Source organism: Paramormyrops kingsleyae, chromosome 5, assembly GCF_048594095.1.
Source record: "Paramormyrops kingsleyae isolate MSU_618 chromosome 5, PKINGS_0.4, whole genome shotgun sequence".
Classification (NCBI taxonomy): Eukaryota; Metazoa; Chordata; class Actinopteri; order Osteoglossiformes; family Mormyridae; genus Paramormyrops; species Paramormyrops kingsleyae.
The window spans coordinates 30,682,284-30,703,423 of record NC_132801.1 but is presented as its reverse complement, the minus strand read 5'-3'; the positions used below and the strand labels follow the sequence as shown (position 1 = coordinate 30,703,423).

The 21,140-nt window shown below is 43.7% G+C and overlaps 1 protein-coding gene across 7 annotated transcripts in view; it reads right to left on the bottom strand.

The window, feature by feature from the left end:
- The window catches only part of sdk1b (sidekick cell adhesion molecule 1b), a 302,231-nt gene that overhangs the window by 1,724 nt on the left and 279,367 nt on the right, over window positions 1-21,140 (bottom strand). For all 7 annotated transcript variants that reach the window (XM_023814919.2, XM_023814921.2, XM_072712548.1 and 4 more), the window contains 13 exons: window positions 20,739-20,809; window positions 19,770-19,902; window positions 18,550-18,606; window positions 16,831-16,932; window positions 10,225-10,340; window positions 8,352-8,538; window positions 7,532-7,669; window positions 4,439-4,600; window positions 3,806-3,931; window positions 3,176-3,340; window positions 1,982-2,119; window positions 1,572-1,692; window positions 594-723 (listed from right to left, as the gene is read on the bottom strand). In XM_023814919.2, the coding sequence (XP_023670687.2) occupies window positions 594-723; window positions 1,572-1,692; window positions 1,982-2,119; window positions 3,176-3,340; window positions 3,806-3,931; window positions 4,439-4,600; window positions 7,532-7,669; window positions 8,352-8,538; window positions 10,225-10,340; window positions 16,831-16,932; window positions 18,550-18,606; window positions 19,770-19,902; window positions 20,739-20,809 (1,646 nt within the window). The remainder of the gene's footprint in view (window positions 1-593; window positions 724-1,571; window positions 1,693-1,981; window positions 2,120-3,175; window positions 3,341-3,805; window positions 3,932-4,438; window positions 4,601-7,531; window positions 7,670-8,351; window positions 8,539-10,224; window positions 10,341-16,830; window positions 16,933-18,549; window positions 18,607-19,769; window positions 19,903-20,738; window positions 20,810-21,140) is intronic.

Below are 21,140 nucleotides of genomic sequence, written 5' to 3'. Positions count from 1 at the left end.
GCGCATGCTGCAGCTTCACTTAAGCAGCCACCAGAGTCGAAATGTGTTTGCATAATAAGTAAGGAATCCTTCTAAGACGCTGAAATAAAAGAGGCGAGTAACTTTCTTTCATTTGTCATTTGATTTTACGCATATCCCATCTTGCTCTTCTGCGATGCGCACATACAGGTCTGGGGTCAGACCATAGGGTGAGCCATTTATCTGGTATCCCTCAAGCTTAAGGGCCTTGCTCAAGGGCCAAGTAGCAATGCTACTGTCCTGCTGGCCTCGGGATTTGAATCAGTGTCCTTCTGGACATAGGCACATATTCCTAATTCATTGATGCATGTTTCCTCCCTCTTGGTTTCAGAATCTGGAAGGATCCAGAACCCAGAAAGGCAAGTGTAATTTAGTAATAAGGAGACATGCTGGCAGTTGCCTGTGTGCCTGTTCACAGGTCTGAGGCTGCTGTTCTTCAGCCAATCACCTCCCTGTGGTTACAGGCCACTTTTATAGATGGAATTTACCACCATGTTGCTGAAAGGGTAGGTGGGGGATGCTGAGGAGGGTCTTGCTGTGAGCAGAGAGACTGCTGTGCGGGAGTGTGAGGCTACCTCTGACTCCGAGACCTCGGCGGGCTTCTCGGTGAGGGTGGTGCTCTCCGTCAGGATGGCCCCGTTGTAGTTGTTGCACAAGTCCTCATCGGAGTAATGCAGGCCTCCGGGGCTGGGCCGTGGGGGGGACCTGGATGCCAGGGGACATGCATGAGGAGATCCACAGAGCCGCTGACAGTCATCGGTCATAGACGTGCATAGCTCGGCGTTTCCCAACCCGGCCCTCTGGGACCCACAGCCGGTCCACGTTTTTGCTCTGGGAGTTGGGAGGGAGCAAAAACGTGGACTGTCTAGGGGCCCCCGAGGGCCGGGTTGGGAAACACTGCTTTAGGTGAGCATAATCACAGCCTAGGGCATACCCCAACACTGTGCTGCCTGAGATAGACCCCAGAGGCCCTGTAACACTCACCATGTTAAATATTTACATTTAGAACGTGGATGGATGAAGAACAATCATTAACGTCTGCTACGAGCCACAGCCTGTAAAACTTTTGTAAAGTATTAATAAAAGATGTGGATTCATGGACCTGCACTTCGTGGCGGTAAGGGGAACCATTGAAAATGAGGTCTACAGAAGACCCCGAGGGCAGGTTACAAGGGCAGGCTCCTGTAATCACATTTACGGAGCTCCAATAGGAGGAGACACCACGAAGGACGTGGCCCCGGCTCCGTGTGGCCCTCAAGCAGGACCTGCTGCCTCAGCACCTCACGTCACTTGCAATCATCACTTCAGAGGCCTTTCTGATCCACGTCCACTCAGGGCAGCCTCTCTACTGGAAAGGCCATCGCTCACAAACTGATTTTATTAGCTCCCTTTTTGACCGGGTAATGCCATTTGCCATCTTGTAAACCTCTGGAGAGCCCTAAATTGTCCGCGCGTAACCATCTGTGTCCGGGAAACAAACTTTCTGCAGTATATCTGAAGTTCTCGATCTAACGAAAGACTTCTTCAGCTTCAAATCTAGAATCATCCCTAACCTTGTCCCATTCTTCTTCAGGAAGGAACTCTTAGCGTTCAGATGTCGGTTGTTCAGCTCGAGAGCGGTGAAGCCTCCGTTATCAAGTGTGACAGCCTCCTCCACGGTGGAGATATGTTTTCCTGCGTCGGAACAAAAAAAGCCGGTTTTAAATCACAAAAGTGAACTTGACGGACGTAATGACAGAATACCATTGCACTTGTTTATTTATTTATCAAGATCATGTGTCTGTGGGCGCAGTGTTTAGCTGGGTAGTGTGGTGAGAGGGAGGATTATGTGGTCAGATGATCCCTGTCTGTAGTGTGGACTATAAGCTCCTGAAGTGCTCCTCTGCAGGCAGGCGACGCCGGTTCTAGCAGCGCTCACACGCGGGTCAAGTGTCCGCAGCGGCAGACCCAGGGTTCCACTCACCAGGACTGCAGCTCTTGTACTTCCTGTTCTGGCCGTAGAGCAGCAGGCCGAACACCAGCAGCAGAATTAGAATGAGGCCACAGAGCGCCATGACGACGAGGAACCACCACTCGTCGTAAAAAGGAGTCTCCGATTGGGCTGTGTGTGCACAAAGATGGCCAGATGCACGGCTACGTTAGTGCGGAGGAACGCTGGGGGAAGATGTGCTAACGCCCTGTCCCAGCAGGGGGTGCCAGAGGTTAAGCTGCATTCCTCACACTCATCAGAGAGCAGCCTGGCCTCACGTCAGACACGTTCCCTTTATACTGTTCTAGCGTTTGGTTTAAATGAAAAGCTCCACTTGAACTAGTGGCAGGGTCTCCCCTTTGAGTCTCACATAAACATTATAACTGCAAAGAATCTCTGTTACAAGCATGAATATATCAAAATTTTGATCAATTTTCCAGGAAATAAAACAATATAATAAGGTGCCGTTTAGGCCGAGTTTGTCCACAGCTGGCTGAACATTAAGGTAAGAAAGCTAACTGGCTTGATTGCACTGTACAGTACTCTCTGGTTTTAAAGCAGTATCACAAACAGCACAAAGCAGTACCTGAGAGAAAGGAAGGATGAAACAAACAGGGGAAAAAACAAGAAAAAATAAGCAAAACAACTTCAATGAGAGTTTTAATATAATCTAATGTCACTTCTCCAATCTTTAATGTGTCCTAAGTGTGTTGTTTCATTATGCCCTCTAATCTGCCTCACTGTTTAATTACGCTGATATTCCCTTTAGAAATGTAAACATCTCAAATGTCCTCTAACAGCAATCAATGTTTTTCTTATTAAGCAATGGATTTTGAGAAATAAAATACTTAGTAGCTTAAATTTTCTTTAAATGCAAATGGTATTGTATGTTTGCCCTTTGAATTAATTCCATTTGCATTGTAAATGAACGTAAAATCATTAAGGCAAAGCAAGGTTGCCGTCAATTACTACAAAAATTTTGCCACAACGGACGCACCGAGTGTAATAATTAACGCCGTGTTGATTTGAATAGCTTTAACTTCTCAGGCAAGCCTTCTCTAAGACAACATTAATTCACTTTTTCCGATAAAAGAAAAGAACAAAATACAAAAATAAAAAAAGCACAATGACTGATATCCTGTCCTTTCTGATGATAAACATCAGTGGAGTTCTAAGGACTGTAATTACCTGACAGGGCAGCAGAGGGCATGCTGGGCTCGCCGTAGCCATAGTGATTGACTGCGATTACCCTGAACTCGTAGCTCACCCCCTGCCTGAGGCGATCCAGGCTGACTGAGTGAGACGTACTGCTGGGGGACAAGTGCTTCACAAAGGTATCCCACAAGCCTTCATCTGCAAACACAGCAGGAGGAACGTCACTCGCAATGTAAATGTCACCAAGAAGAGAAGCTTCCCGCACATTTCTGTGAACCTATTTCTCTGCCGAGAAATCTTCTGCTTTGAGAGATGTTATTTTTTTTCGAGGAAATTAAGAAAAAAGCATTCACTGAGAGTTGTGATATACACTCTGTATCTCCACTGTAGTGCTCAAATAAAGAAATCTTTAAATATTCAATAGTTACTTGGAAATACTACTTATTGATGTCTTAAAAAGGTATTTATAGCAGCTGGGATGTCAAGACTTCCAAGAGACACTTCCATTTTAGAAGGAAGCATGTTGATTCAAGGTTATTTTGAGTCGTTTTTCAACTGGCCCAGCCACTACTCTATTTGCCAATCGGCTGCAACAACTGTACTATTAACTGCGATCCATGTCTTGAAAATGTAAGCAACGCCAGATACAAAACATGCCCTCACCTGAAGGACGTGCCTCAATAACATAACCTGTGATAGACCCTGCCCCTTTATCTCCTGGGGACCAGTGAATCGTCAGAGAGGAGGAAGACTTTGTGATTGACATCTTCGTGGGAGAGCTGGGAGATCCTGTGGGCATGAAGGAAGAATCTGTTATGGTACTGCAAAATCTGGACTGGTCTCTACAGAGACGTCATTGGCAAATGGTTAATAGCCACTGGTCAACGGCCACTGGTCAGGCCAAAGATGCACACTTTTTGATGAGAGTGCTTTTATTACAGGATGACAAAAGGATGCCCATGCTGAATGCGCTCAGCATTCCTTAGCGGTCTCTCGATGAGGAAGACAGCTGAGACAAATATGGACAGACCACCCAGTAGCTAACAAGGAGAGCAGTTAAAGCAAACCCCAAACAGCTCGTTGTTTAATGACTTAAATCAATGAAAGTTTGTGATTCTACCTCTTTGCTCAACCGCAGGCCTGCGAACCATCGATCCATATTTGATGAAGTGCTTTTCTGCTGTGAATCCCTGATGTGCTGTGCTGGATCATGACAATCCATAAACCTCACTGGGCAGATCCTTCCTGTGCAGCAGATGCAATGTCTGGGTCTACAGCAAACTCTGTGGCTCTCACCTTCTACTGGTCCTGCGGTGATGTTGGCCTCCAACTCAGGTCCATAGCTGATAGTCTTGGCTTGCACTCTGAAGCCATAGGTCACACCTTTGGTCAGGTCTCGTACCTTCAGCCAGCGCTGCCAGTTGCCCTTGATGTCTACGGTCACCACCTTACTCACACCTGCCGAATAGAAAGAGAGGAGATCCCAACCATCAGTCAGCAGCCTATACAAGACATAACAACGCATTCTGAGGTCACTCAAATCATTTATTCCTGCATATTCCGAATTTCAGTTGCAAATGCAAATCTCCCTGCTAATACATAGTTTTAGTATAAATATTCTCACATAACAAGAATGACATTTGGATGACTTTCAATTTAAATACCGTCACCACTTTCATCTGTGGAAAACAAGGAATAACAGCTCTGCCGGTGGTTTGTTTCTGCAGGTGCCACTAATCTTGGTCTTCAGTATTTTAAAGCTTTGCATCCCTAACACTCACCTCATATTCTAAGAAACCAAAGGAAAAATTGGGGGGGGGGCGGGGTGTCGTCTCTGACATGAGTAGATGATCTTTGCCGTACTGTTTGTATTTGTAGCATTTACAATATACATACATATATACATATATGGTGACGCTTTACATTAAGTGCACCTTATAATGCATTCATAAAACATTCATAAACACCACATATGTACACCTTAACATCCTAACATCCCTTAACAGCTTTAATATACATTAATAACAAACATTGCATGATTATGCTATTATAATGTTTGTTATTATTATATAGTGTTTCTTATTAATGTATATTACAGCTGTTAAGGGATGTTAGAATGTTAAGGTATACATACATGGTGTTTGTGAATGTTTTATGAATACTTAATGAATACATTATGAAGGTGTACTGAACGTTTTATGAATGCAATATAAAAGCATTATGAAGGTGCAGTTAATGTAAAGCGTTATCACACACACACACACATATATTATATATAATATATCTATTAATATATGCATATACCTTGTATATCAAGATAACATATACATAGAGTAGGTGGACAAATGAATAGAAACTCCAACAGGGCCTTAACACTACCTTGGAGCAGCCTTTGCCTTTAGGAAAGGTTCAGTTAGGAATGATGTCATGCCATCCCGAGCAGTGTGTACTGAGATATTGGACCATTCTTCACACAGAAAGAGGTCCAGCTCTTTGAGGGATGGAGGAGATGAAAATCTACCTTGCATTCTGCACTCCAGCACTTTCCATGAAATTTCTGTAGCTTTGGTCTGGTGTTCGGGAAGCTCGTGGAAGCCGTTGGACTACATCCCAGTGACCTAAAACCACTCCTGAACTTGTTTATCAGTGTGAATGGGGGCATTATTACCATGAAATATGGGATCATCATGAGGGAGCAGTGTGTGCACTATAGGATGCACCTGGTCCTGTAAAATGCCTTTATTTTCCTGGGCTATTATATGACGATGCAGATCAATCACTGGATCTAGTGCCTGCACCGAGACGGCTGCCCACGCCGCCGGGCACTGCGGGTGGCAACATCCAAACATAAACCCAGAGGGTAGGGCCGGGCGATATGCCCGAAAAATGTTATCACAATATTTTCAGATGTTTTCAGAATATCAATATTTATCACCATGTTCTAAAATTCCAATGTAGAGATCAGTAAAATATGACAGGCGGTTTTGAGATTTTCTGATTATGATGACGAAATTGTTTTATTAATAGTTATAAAGCATGTGACAGGTATGAAAAATTTTGCCAACAACAGACTCATACCTTGATGGAATTTATGTAAAAATAGTGCAGTATTACTGTTAATTATGCAAGAAGACAAGTGCTTAGGCTATGTCACGGAAACCACAGTAGCCAAACTGCTGTTTATAATCACGATATGACATTTCATCAATATATCACCCATCCCTACTTAATCATATGGCTCATCAGACCATTGCTCAGGCTCTGCTTCTGGTGCTGCTTAAAACGTTATACGTCTTTGTACTCTGGCCTTGGACATGAGCGCCTCCCCCCGGCTGTCCTGCCATAAATTCCAGCTCTGCGGAGGTCAAGACGCACAATTTTTGTTGAGACTGGGTCACGGATGTGTCAGAGAGAATTTTTGAGGCCAGACTTTTGTGGTGTTTACCGATTAACCTGTTATGTGTCTGTTCTCCCCCACTGGCAGATTGGATTCGTGACCAGTGTTCATCTTGGCATCTGCGGTCATCTTTTTTATGACCGTGGCCCTCGAGACATTACAATTTTGCGGCTTTTGTGAATGATGTACCTGCAATTCAGACCCTGCAATTCAATCCCTTGCCCCGTTGGAGCTCTCTTAGCTACTTTTGATGCTTTGAAATCTCGCATATTAAAGGGCTGATTGTCAGATCTCTTCCAGATCTCACACATGCTGCTGGCTGGCATTCAGCCTAGTATGACTCACCATTATCGCTCTCTGTGATTTAATTATATAGGTAAAAGTCCCTTTTTATTGTGATGTTTCCATTATTTTGTCCACCCCATGTACATTATATATGTCCAAACTAGAATACACAGCTGACACAGTAATCACTTCCACAATATAAATGTTACATTATCGAGTTCCGGAAGACTGCATCCTAAAAGCACAGAGGATGGCTGTACTGTCACTGTATTGTACAAGGATCAGATCTGCGATGAATGGGATGTTACCGTTACACTAAGGCCGTCTCACAGCATCTTAACAAGACTGATTTCCAAAGGCTAATGCACATTATTTCCTATGATTCGAGTGCTCATAAACTGCAGCGCTGACATTTAAAGCCATCAGATGTGAAAAGGTCTTTTGTTAAATGCACCTCTTTGCGCAGTTAGAATGACTTCAGTGCCTCATCTCTGGCTAAGTGCATGTGACATGTTTTTACAATACCTTTTTATTTCGGTGTAATATCATTGATAAATCTCACCATTTTTCAATTCAATGAAAGAAATCAGGTTAAATGAAGAAGGAGCATCTTCTCTAGGATTAGAATCTTTTCTTGATGGGCCTATTTTCCTAACCACTCACCAAAGAATGCTCTCTGTGACTGGGAGGAAGAACACATCACTTACCGTGTATGGGAGCCGAGGGTTCATACACGACCCTGTATCCCTCCACCACGCCATTAGGAGACAGGGGGACCCCCCAGGAGACATTGAGGGTGGTAGTGGTGACCTCGGAGAAGGTGATGAAGCTGGGAACACTTGGAGCTTGGGGTGGGGAGGTATTGAAACATTGGGTAAGTGTAAGACTAAGATCTTATTTACATTGTCTCCATATCTGACACACCTGTCACGTTGAACTTATTTAACAGTAGCGGTAGCTTGATGTTACATTTGTTCTACACAGCAGATTTGAAGATGAGGATTATCACTGTAATTGTGCATTAGCACCTCCCCATCACACTGGCTGGCAGCCTTTTCACGAGGACTCCGGTCTCGTTTACCCCTACTCCGTGTTTAACGGAGACGGACAGATTATTAACAGCAAACACTGGGGCCGCATAGCAACAGGGCCGTTAATAATGGCAGCTCCTAGCTAAATATATCCGATGAGGCGAGGTGGGAGGGCGCTATGGACTGGCCTCATTGTATGACTTTCAATCATGCCCCTCGCGGTCAACATGCACTCCGCGCTCAATTACATTACCGAAATGAATTGGAGCCCATTAATGAAAAGGACAAGGTGCAAACAGCAGAACAACATAGCAGTAAGTTAATTATTACTCCTGTGAGCCTTTCCTGAGCCTGGGAGGGACTCCCAGCAATAAGAGCGGTGATACACGATTTGCTGTTGTATATCATACCTCCTACGGTGCCCTACTCCTGTTCTGCTTCAAGGCAAACTGCTACAAAGTCAACGGTGAAGGCCAGTCCATAAGGGGGCGCTCACCCGCTTGAAGAGTGCGGCCCCTTCTGGGCTCGCTCAGAGGGCCGTCCCCCGCGGTGTTGAAGGCTGACAGCCTGACCACGTAAGAGGTGTAGCTGGTGAGGTTCTTCAGCCTCATGGCCATTTCGGGGACAAACAGGACCTTCACCTTCTCTGTTTCGTTCTGGTTATCCTTCTCCCAGTAATAGATCTGGTTCAAAGGCAAAAAAGGAAGGCACCAGTTTCTGCAAAAGTTAGCATTTCCAAAAGCTGTCGTCAATACATTAGGATTAGGGTGTGACGGTACGTAAAACTCATGGTTCGATACAAAGATCGATTTTGGTTGCATAGTTCAGTGTAATTTCTATACATTTTGAAATTATCCATTGTCTCAATTTCCTAGGAAAAGTAAATGCCAAAGGGAGACTAACTTGCAGAGGCTGTTTCTACCTCGCTTCAGTCGTACACAGACTTGAATGATGCCGTCTCAAATGAGTTAGCACGCTGGACGTTTCCAGCAACATATCCGAGTTCGGTTTAACAGAAGCGACAGACAGTCTTGGTTTGATCTGCTACTATCTGTCCAGTGCTGGTAGAATTTATTAAGAAACTAAAACGTGCCCAAAATACTGATTATGACTGACTGTAACCAACTCTGGCTGCAACCAACTCACACTCACAATTAGCATAATGTTTTCCATGTAGAACATCTACTTACGCCCATGTAAATAAATCTAATCATTAATTTCATTGTGTGTACCAAATCAAAAATGATGTACCAAATGGTAAATTATGCATATTCGTACTTTTACAGCTCTGTTAGGTTCCCCTGTGAAGCTTTTACTGTGCCAATTCAGAAAAAAATGGGACAGTTCAACTGACAGAACTCAAGTAAGGCAGAAACTTCTGGTTTGCCGCATTACAGTGGGTATTCCTGGCTGTATCCAAGGATATCAGTTAATAAAAAAGGGTGAAGCTGCTTGTTGTCTGCAACTGGTAGACTTGTTATTTATTAGGAACAAGAGATACAGTCATATAGCTGGTTACTGTAAATCGAAACATCTAATATTTATTACCAGTTAACTGTGCTGACATGGCAATATTTTGAAAAACAGAGGTGATAAATTCTAGTGTAGCCATATATAAAACTGTGCACACTCATTTTTGCAATCTGAATTCACCCATTCATCCTGCACCAGTATGTAACAGAATGGCAGAAGTTTAAATATCATTCAACAAATTAATTCATATATTAAAAAAGCCAAATAAGCTGAAATAGAAGTACCACTAAGAACTTAATGCTCCATTCTAGTATAACATTAAGATAAATACATCTTACCATAGTCTATCACTTTTAAATTAACTTAATGCCACCCATTCAGAAAAAAAAAATGTTCAATGTTTCTTTTAGCGCTCAGGTTTAAAAGAAATAGGGTTTACTCTGTAATACACAAGCTCACCAGCCACACTGGAAACACAGTCTGTTGTGACGAACTGCAAACACAATAAAACTTGCTACTAGGATCGGAGAGGAGGCGGAGCACTGCGCCAGAATATCGATGAGAACCGCGGGTAAAGTTTAAAGCAGAAGTTGGAGGAGAGGACAAATCTTATCAGGGATTCTGCATGTTCCCAGAGCAAACTCGCATTAAGAACAGGTGTGCGCCAGTGTCTGGCTCCTGTGGATTTACGGCTCGTGTCAACACTGCCATTTGCCGCGATGCATAATTAACCTTGAGCACCTCGACAGTAACCAGGATGTACAAGTGATTGAAGCTTTTGTTGTAAAATAAGCCCAACACCAAAAGTAAATCGGCACATCAATTATGGCCGCTGTCTGCTGCCATCGGGGTCCGGTGGGATCGTGGGGGTGGGGGGTGGATCACGGTGCCCTTACCTTGTAGCCCTGGATGTTGCCGTTCTGCGTCTCCACTGGGGGGGGCTCCCACACCACCTCCAGCTGCGTGGAGGACAGAGCGTTGATTTGAATGTTCTGCGGGGCCAGCGATGGAGCTGAGGGGACAGACAAAGTCAGGGCAAGCGCACAGAATTCCCCAGCCAGGCACAGTAAGCGCAACAAGCGAGAGGACAGCATGGTAGGCCTTCACGCACGGGCAGTCGTACCAAAAACAGAAACCGAAGGGGCCGACTGTAAACACTGCAATGTGTTTACGGGCTGAACGTGAGCTGTAACTAATTCATTTGCTTGTTTAATCCTGTGTAAACAGGACCAAAAAAAATTTACTTCACTGTTTTAATTTAGGAAGAGAAATGTAGGGCAGAACTCCAAATATCCTTAAAATGGACATTTGGCCTCTCAGAAGGAAAATGGACTCTTCCGATTGTGCAAATGTGTATTTCAACACAGCAGATATTGCGTGATTTTCACTACAGCACTGATTGCTCTAATGAGAATGCTATTCTTTGGAATCTGTGTATGCTGATGGTCCTGTCGGTAATGATAGAGATCGGAGACCCAAATGCATCGCTGCGGTTTAATAAATCGAGATCCAGAACAGGCGCAAAGCGTGATTCATGAAACCTGTGTCGGGTGCAGACCAACAACAATCCAGTGTATTGCTTTTACCAAAATCGAAATCACAATCCATAAGCAGTGGCTTTTGAAAACAAGCAATCTTCAATCATAAGGGCTCGACATAGTTAGGCAATGAGTGAGTGCGATACCTCACTAAGGCTCCTACTTATATTCCTCTTAGACTAAGAGATGTGTTACACGAGCAGTATTTAGGTGCAGCATGAAGTGATGTGACAGGGTGTGTCCACAGGGAACCCTGACTGGAGGCCACCTAGGAAATTGTTTTTAGTTTGGGTCTCACTTCATGTGTGACATTGTTACTAACAAATCACACAACAGGCTTTGATAGGGGGAAAAATACCTTTGAGACTAATTGCAGCACCTCATGAATACAGATGACATGCAGTACATGCTGTGAGTTCTCTGGTGCATAAGAAAATACCTGCAAGTTAGAGTGTGAGACCCCATAAGGCATAGTGACTCGGCACAGGAAGGTCTGCATAGCCGAACACTGTGTTTCTCAACCAGGACTTTGGGGGGCCCAGGACAGCCCAGTTTTTGCTCCCTAAACACTAGTCTAACAGACAGGGATCCATCAAAGTGAGGTCTGTGTCCAGTGAGCAGGGGTGTAAAGTTCAGGTCTGGAAATTACAAATACAGACCAAGATTTTGTTTCAACCAACCAGCTGGCTACTTTGTGACAGCGGCTCTTTATACTCAACTGGTTGGTTGAAACAAAACCTTTGGTGTGGATTTGTAATTTCTGGACCTGAACTTTCCACCTCTGCCAGTGACTGAGCACAACCTTCACACAGCAAGATCCCAGCATCGGGACTGACCGGATGATAAATCCAGTCGTCTGGCTGTAGCTCTTGCATCTCCTCAGAGTAATCTCGCAGACAGATCCTTTCTAATGATGATGCTAATGACCTCAGCCAGGTTGCCCTGCCAGCTGCTCAGGTTCATGGTAGGAGGTTCATATTTACTGCTCCATTAAACCCCTGACCAGTCTAGTTAGCACAGAAAACTAGAAATCAGAACGGACTCTAAGTGAAATCAGTCTGTCACCTTTACGAGTTGGCCGACCTACATTACACATAGCAGTCCGCAGACACTTATCGATTGTGTTTTACCTTTGCGGGAGTCTGTTAAAACGACGAGGCAGTCAAAGTGACAGCTCACATTTTGCCGCCGTTTTCCTCTTAAAATGAGGAAAGGTACCACATAATTAGCACATTCATCAGGTTGATTAAGAGGTCATGTGATGAGCTTTAGCTGCAATTGGCTAGATGAGTCAGAACCAGGACTATTTACACTATAATAGCGATAAAGAGCACTTGATTGTGCTTGATTGCATTTAAGCCATGGGCATGATACTTGAACACATGAAGATTTTGAAGTATAGGTCACATAATTACGATTTCTTATTATTGTATTTATGTTTTATGTGATTCATTTGCCTACTCTGCACCCATTCTTGGCTTCGATGCTTTTAATTGGCTTTGGTAATCCAATTTCAGCTTTCCAGACCGATGAGGCATACTTTCACTAATGTGCCAACGTGCCATCCCATCCCCCTTTGGGTGGAAACCATCAAGGCCTGCTATAGCCGAGCCGCAGAAGCAGATGTATCCAAATTCATCTGGAAGCCTGAAACGGCAGAGGAACTGTGGAGAGGAACAGGGATTTGGGCAAAGTACTCCCATAACCTTCACTGTAGAACACAATTAAAGGCATGCATTTATGTAAAAGTATCAGAGCTCTGGTGTTTAAACGTCACAGTAAAGTGACGGTTAAAAACACAGTAGCTAGAAAAGAATGTTTGCCGAATATTTGTCCCCAAGGCACAGCTAATTAAAAGCAAATGTACGGCCGTCTCTGAACACCAAGAGCAGAAACTAGATCTCTGTTCTCTTTCCTCAACATCCCAGTTCTCTCTAACATCACACTCCTCACCTTTATGCTAACATGTGCACACCCCCTCGCACCATATTACCACTGGGTGCTTGAGCCATGTGTTTCTGTCATCATTCACCCAGGTTTAATCCGGTCCTATGGATCACTCTCTGGGGAGATCTTTATTCGCTGCGGTGGACTGAGGTCATAAGAATGCAGACTAACGTGCTTCATAATGCATTACCCTGCCGTGTACGTGACGTCCAGGCAGAAGGTCCCTATGGTCGGTTAGAACTTTAGAACAGACGCTGGCGTCATCTAACACGTTTGTTCTCACTTTAGACATACAGCCATCCAGAGGACATCATCAGTCCACACTGCAAAGACGACATCTGTAAATTGCCGGGTGAGAAAAATCAGAGGTCTGTCGATGACAGGGTGCCCTTCCCATAAATGACTGGGTGAATATTAGACTAGCGTCAGACCCGGCTGAAATGAGAAATCTGTCCTGCTGGAACAGAAGGTCACGGTGTGAGATGAGACTACGCTTATTATCCATCTGACAGCAGACAGACGCCACCAATTCACCAATCTATTAGAAGTACCCTGAAAAAAAGCCAAATAGATATTGGCCAAGCACAACCCCATTTGTCAAAAAAAAAAAAAAAAAACAGAAAAACAACAACAGGCTTAAAACTTTCAGAACTTGAGGTAAACTTTTATCACTGTAGCAGGAGGTAATTCAGAGTAGGGGCTGCTTGGTGGAGTGTAAAGCCATACAATCATTACAGCAATGCGTTTGAGCAGTCTACAGATAAACTCCTTTCATGCGGTTGCCATTTCTCATGGCTGGGGGTTAATACTAACTGTGGGTGCATAACGGATGAGGCAAAAGGATGACATAAACATGGACCCCTAAAACAATTCAAGTCATCTCCTGGACATACTCGCTCGTGAAGGGGTCCTCCTTCATTAACGCGCTTCGTTAGCACATTCCTAATTACAGTATTGATGAGGAGCCAGGGCATCCATCTGAAATTAATCTACACTGGATATTAATCTAGGTGCAAAACTACTCAAGTAGGCAAAGGCTTAAGCTGTGCGAGTTACACTAGCTCAGTGTTTCCCAATCAGGTCCTCAGGGACCCCTACGGGCCCATGTTTTTGCTCCCTCCCACGTGGTCCACGTTTTTGCTCCCTCCTGGTCGGACTGCCTGGAGGTCCCCGAGGAATGGACCAGAAAACACTGGACCATCCCATTTATATTTAAAATCAGTGACTGAAGGAAAGGGAATGCTGTCCAACCTGTTTAAACAGGTTGCCTCCAGTACTGGGGCCATGTAAATACAATGTTCCCCCAACCCTATTAATGTAATTGCATCATTCCTGGGCCAATTTCGGCAGTCAATGAAAAGAGGAAAATGTACAGTCAATGAAAAGAGGAAAATGGTGGACATGGGGCAAATGGGATGAGTGCGGAGGTGATGGACCAGGGGCAGACGGGATGAGTGCGGAGGTGATGGACCAGGGGCAAATGGGATGAGTGCGGAGGTGATGGACCAGGGGCAAATGGGATGAGTGCGGAGGTGATGGACCAGGGCCAGACGGGATGAGTGCGGAGGTGATGGACCAGGGCCAGACGGGATGAGTGCGGAGGTGATGGACCAGGGGCAGATGGGATGAGTGCGGAGGTGATGGACCAGGGGCAGATGGGATGAGTGTGGAGGTGATGGACCAGGGGCAGATGGGATGAGTGTGGAGGTGATGGACCAGGGCCAGACGGGATGAGTGTGGAGGTGATGGACCAGGAGCAGATGGGATGAGTGTGGAGGTGATGGACCAGGGGCAGATGGGATGAGTGCGGATGAGGCACTCTGTGTTGGTCATCACCTCACTCTGTGAAGAGAGGGAGGGATTTCTCATCCCCAAATGCCTCATCCACAGCTACAGGATTATGCTGCTGTTTAATCAGGGGCCTGGTCTGACATGCATCTCTGCATCACGGGACCCTCAGTCGAGGATCTGAGCTCTGTCTCAGCTTATCAAATAGCTCCTTCCTCTCTCAGGTCATTAGCACAGCCTGTCTCATAGGCCTACTGATTTAATTTCACACAGACAAACTGTCTCTTTAGCTTTAAATTTCTTTAAAATTTTCTGTAATTGTTTTGGCAATGATTCGGCATTAGCGCGGTAGATCACGCTATTTGAAGATCCCTAGTCATATATCCGAAAATAATAGCACAGAATGGTAATATCCCTCATCCTAACTGAGAGAATGAAAAGCACATAATCAGACTTGATAATAGCTCAGAACTCAAATTTGCTTCTTCCATGAAAAAAATGCATCATTCTTGTTGGCTAATTGGACTCATACCCTGTCATCCTGTACGTACTTGTGTTCTTGCTATTGTCTTCTTCACTATTTTAGAATGCCTGGTAAGTAACATCCTCTTCCCCAGTCGCCTGCAATGTGTTGTTTTCCAAAACAGGCTCATGATGTTGAATTCATTCCACATGGAGCTCCGTCACACTCAATAAGACCTTAACCCCTTCGTCAACACCCCAAACCACCTACACTGGCAGAAAAATGGGTACAACCCTCTTACAATTTTGTTCTTCAAAGTGCAAACATTAATCTACCCCCAATGGTACAAACATGTTCCTCAGAGTCCATTTCTGTACCTTAAATTAGACTAAAAGGTACATTTACCTGCTGCTAGGGAATTGGCAAACCTTTGAGTATACAGCCCCAGTGACAAGTAAATGGTAATTTTTTTTCTGACAGTGCACTGCACAATGTTGGCTGTAGTGATGATTACTTAGACTGATCGGTTCTGCAGCTGTTCACTAAAGTCTAACTCAGAAAATATACCTAGACAGATAAAGTTAATACACTGACACTGTAAGCTTGTGTTCCTCATTAATTATAAATGAATAAACCCAGCATTTCTTTTAAATAAAACTTTTATGAGTCATAACTAAGATCATAGTTCAGACCTGTTTTCCTCTGGTCAAAAGCAAACTATCTGAAAAGATAATATGAACTGTTCTGTTAATATTATTTGCATTTCTGTACACCCAACTTAGAGAAGTCTTTTCTCTAGGAACACAATGTACCCTGACCTCACAGAGACGTAGAAGTCAATCAGCCCGAGTGTAAAGACGTACTATAGAAGGCTTATCTAAAAAAGTAATTCATATTTTAACCTACTTCAGTATATCTTGTTATAGGGAGTTCAAAGAATCACATGGGGAATTACTCAGTTTTATCTGAAGAATAAACTTTCTCCACTGACAATTTAATGAGGTTTAACCAGCTACATCACATGGTTGAGTAGAAATTCAATTCAGGTCATCAGAGGTCAGAGCTGTTTACTCGTCCGTCTCAGATTTTGTTCTTTTATTGGATACTAAGCTTTGAGTTATAGTTATTTAAGTGAATGGTATATGAGAATATGGTAGTTATGCTGGGAAAAAAATCTTTTTTAAGTTATAAGCTTTTGCTAAAGCCTGAACAAACTAGACACCAAAATTCACACAACAATGTTCATGTACAGTACTTACCTTTCAGGCAACTCACTCAGTTCCCACATTATTTGAATTGAGCTTTTGTGCTTTTTTATTAACAAAAGTTATTTTTTTCATATCTACATAAAAAATGTGTGTATGCAGGGCTGGAAATTAAGCTCGTCCACTCGCCTGAGGTGAGTAATTTAGAGGGCGAGTACATAACACTGAACACCGGCCTGCAAGCTAGTAGAAAAAATTGCATGTCAGACTACAATAAAATACCACATTACATAGCGTATTCATCTCTGCTCTGCATTTAACAACATTAATTCAATGATTCAGTGAGTAGTATGAATTGATATACAATGACTGAATGAGTAAATTGTTTATGGAAATGAATACATGATATATTAAAAAAACTTTTTTACGTGGTAATTTATTAGTGTAAGATGTAATGGCCTTTGTTTGCTGTTTATGCTTGTAGATTACATGGCACATTGTGGGCTAGTATGAAAACCAGCTCCACCACTGGTCATGTGTATCCAGCAAACCCATCCTTACCTGCTTCTCCCACAAACACCTCCACTGGGGCGCTGGGGGGGCTCTCCCCAATGACGTTGTAGGTTGTCATCACAATCTCATACCGCTTGTACTTACTGAGCTCTGTTGGGGGGGGATAACGGAAAAGATATGGGAAAAATGCAACTTTAAAAATAAGCCAGGTAATTGGTCAGATTTATTGAAAAAAGAAAGATTCAACTAAAAACAAGGAACTCATTTTCAGGAAAAGTATTTTGTTTTTAACACAGCAGAATGGTCTGCCCGGGTCAGGTTGGGGAGTCTGCACTGGTACAGCGCATTGCCACGCCCACCACACAATGGACCCCCCCAGGCTGACATGCAGTCCAGTCCCAGAAGGGACGCTCCACGAGTTTAACCGGGTGGGCCGCCTGAGTGCTGCCGTGCGGCGGGCGACGCCTCGGCACTACATCAGTTCCAATCCCCAACAGGCCTGACCCCACTGGCTCCCGGGCGGTCTTCACTCCTCCAGGAAGAGGCTCCTGAGGGCTTTCTTTCCCCATCCCCTTCATGATGCGTGCAGCCTTCCTATTTCCTTATTACTACTATTCCCTAACACTATGTTTACAGCTACACAAGTACTGAATTTACAACTGTTATTTGACATCATGACAGTATTCTATTTCTCCCTTGACCGATTATTATGAAGATTCTCTTCAGTAACTACTGCTGCAAAAAACTGGTACAAATACTCATTGTAACATTATTTTTAGAGTGCTTTTGTACATATAATCAGACTTACGAGAATGGGAATTTCACTGATGGGAATTCACTTGCCTACCCTTAACCATGCTAGGCTAACTAACATGCTAGGCTAAAGTACCCCATCATACACAGAAACATTCACAGAGACCTTATCTGGGTGATGCCAGCTAAAATGCAGCTCTGTAGGTTCGGCTCGTACAGGCTTCCCCTGTTCCGGTCCTGGAGTCCTAGTCAGCACCAGTTTGCAGATTCCCCTGCTCAGACACACCTTATTCAGCTCACCAGCCAATTGCCACATTTGTCAGGTGTGTTTGAGCAGGGTAGTCTGCAAACTGTGGTGCAGACTTGCCCTCCAAGACCAAATTTGGGGAAATCAGGGCTAGTAAATTCTAAGCAGCTAGAGAACTCCTCAACTAATGATCTTAGCTATCAGTAAGAGATAGCGAATTTGGGCCCTATGAAAGCAGGCCGGTTTGGGCTCCAAATCCAGACCAATCCAATCCCCCCCAAGTATCCAGGTTATCGGTTACCATGGATGCATTATGTCACTGGGTATGGTTATTACTACTAGATACATTACAATTTGAATACAGAATGGTTTGCAGTTAATTACACATCTCAAAACATGTCAGTTCAAAGCATGATCTTGTTCTGAATGCCTGCACTGTATAATTTTATAATAACATTTGCATTTCATCTTACCTAGTGTGCAAATGGAGGAATATGGGATTTTTATAGCACAGAAACATTTTTAAAAACTACTGACTTCTGAGACTGATCTGCACTCTAGGGATTATGACTAACAGTTCTGGCAATCTGGAGGCTAAATTGTTCCTGCGTTCTGCGACAAAATACTTAAATTAGAGGAAGCTCAAGTTAAAACAGAAGAGGTGCACGCCTGGGATTACATACTTTTGCCAGAGGAAGCATGAATATTTTGTTCGAAACTTCAAAGTACAGCAAACTCAAATAGAGTGAAAATTAAGGGAAACTTACGTGTTAACTCAAATTCTGTCAACAAAGCACTGCTTACAGTCTTGAAAGTGCTTTTGGCTGTTTGACGTAAACAAAGGGAAACAGACCTTGTTAAATTTCAGACAAGTTTATAGCTTAAAATATATCGCAGGCAAAAAATCTGCACAAACTTTTTGTGCAAGCGTATTTTATTTTTTAGCTAGCTAATGTTAAATTGCCATTGTTAGATATTGACTTGTCGTTAATATCTACAGAAGGGGTGGCCAATCTTCTCCGCAAAGGGCCGGTGTGTGCGCAGGTTTCTGAGATAACCTGTAGGTCAGCTGTTCAAACCCAGGTGAGAGGACTCGTCAGCCAAACAGTCCTCTAATTAGTAATCTAATCTAATTAGTAACCTTAGGGAGGTTGCAGCAAAAATACCCAACGGCGCTTTCTGTATAAGATTGCCCACCCCTGATCTACGAGGTTTCTAGATGGGTTAATTATTGAAACAAAACAGTATTCGCAATTTATCAACTGTTATACTGAATGAAAGACACAAAAATAAATTCTTCACGCTCCTGTAAATATTCTATGCATTTGCAATCGAGTCTTCCGAAATATGGCCTCTTCATGCCTTTAAGTATAACTAGCCGCCCTGCTAAGTTAATGTTTGATATGCTAAGATATTGACATTGCCTTGAAATGATACCCGACTCTTCAATCACACTGGAGTGTTTGCTAAACAATGTTCATTTCCACCACAACTTCTTAAATCATCATACAAAAAGCTTTTGCCAATCAGTCGGTCCACATCGACTTCACACGGCATTAATCTGTACGAGCTTGAGGGATATTATTTCTCTTTCTAGTACAAAGGCGGCACGTGAACGGGAACATGCGCGCACACACCCACACGCACGCTGTCAATACTGAGAGCCTGCTCGGTACGTCGCCCATTGTCATGAAGATGAGTGTCGTGTCATTCTCGGTGTAGGAGAGCATGTATTCAATGACTGTTTCATCGCGGTAAAAGGCCAAGGCACCCAGCAGAAAGCTTTGCTGCCAATATAAAGAACAATGGGCGAATTAACGTACTTTAAGGTGACGACTCAGCGGTCGTATAAAACCCCTGTTAATTAAGTGATTGTTTAAACAAATTTTAAAACCCCACAAACGTGTTGAAACGGCCAAGTCACCACGAAGGGTATGGGAACAGATGAGCGTAAAGCGAGGCCGGGAATGAGCAACAGGTTTCCCACCTGTGATTTCCGCCCGGGAAGCGGAATGGTTTCCCGCTGCCTTGGACTCCTGCGGACTGGTGTCATACTGCAGCTCGCGGTAGTAGAGCCGGTATCCTACCAGAATCCCATTCACACTCTCTGCCTTAGGCGGCTGCAACACACCGGATAACATTAAAGTTCAGCAGCACCTTATTCCTCCATCTCACGCTCATTCTTTCTCAATCCAAGGGAAAAAAAGGAAGAGAGAAAACATCACGCAGGAAAGGACAATCTATACCTTTACAGCTCCCGATACAGATTTCCTTTCCAGGAATAGCGCTGACACTCTCACCCATTAGTCTCATTCGATAGCAAGCAAGCAATAAATAAAAATGAGAATTGGAGCTCCGAATGATTAGCTCATTAGAAAAGTCCATTTGAGGAGCGAGTCGTATCGATACAGACAATCGCATTTCAGGGACATTATCCAAGACTCAAAATAAAGATTTCTAATGCTAATTAATGCATCTCTTTGATACTCTACTTCTAAATGGGTTTAAATGCACCATATAGATGTGTTTGTGAAAGTTTTAAATAAGGAAAAGCTTGCTAGGAACCATTAATTGTATACCCTAAGCACACAGGAGGCATGGCAATTATTTAATTACATTCAACAAGCTAAAACTCGAGTGTTTTCTAAAGGTTGCAATTAAATCCATGAAATGTCAGACAGATAAGTGACAAAGGTATCATTATTAGTTGGGGGGGGGCTTCTGAAAAGGTCCCGCTCTTTTGGGGAAATGTAAAGTCAAGTGACTTGCAGACTGCAGATATGATTTTTACTAAGGGTCACATGACTAAAATGGTATAAAGAGTCGTGTTTCCTTGCAGCCCCCCCCCCATCCAGTCTGGACGTCTTTGACCTACAACTGGTCCCCCGTTGTTAAAGGACGCTGGAACCGAGGTGGTGGTGACATACAGCCAAAATATAAGGTTTATAATGCAAACCTGCCACTGGACAAGAACAGAGGTCGTAGTGGACGGCTTTACGGCCAAAATAACAGGTGGCTCGTCAGGAACTGCAATGAAACAGAAAACACACAAGGATTCAATTACCTCAAGTGGACACGCTTCAAAAGCTCTGTCCTAATAAACCTCTCCAATAAAGAGAAGGGCGATACCTCTGCACATCTCAGCGTCTTGTATAACACACATTTCTGACATAAAATAGCTTCTTAAATGTGAAAACAGAGAGAGATACATGCAATTAGGAAGAGAGAAATGACAGAAAGAGTGAAACATGGACCTTATATCGTTTATACGCTCTGTTTCCTGATGCCCGGTGACATTTCCATCTCCATTCACTACGCAGGGAGAGTGATATTACCCAGCGCAGTAATGTCATAAAGG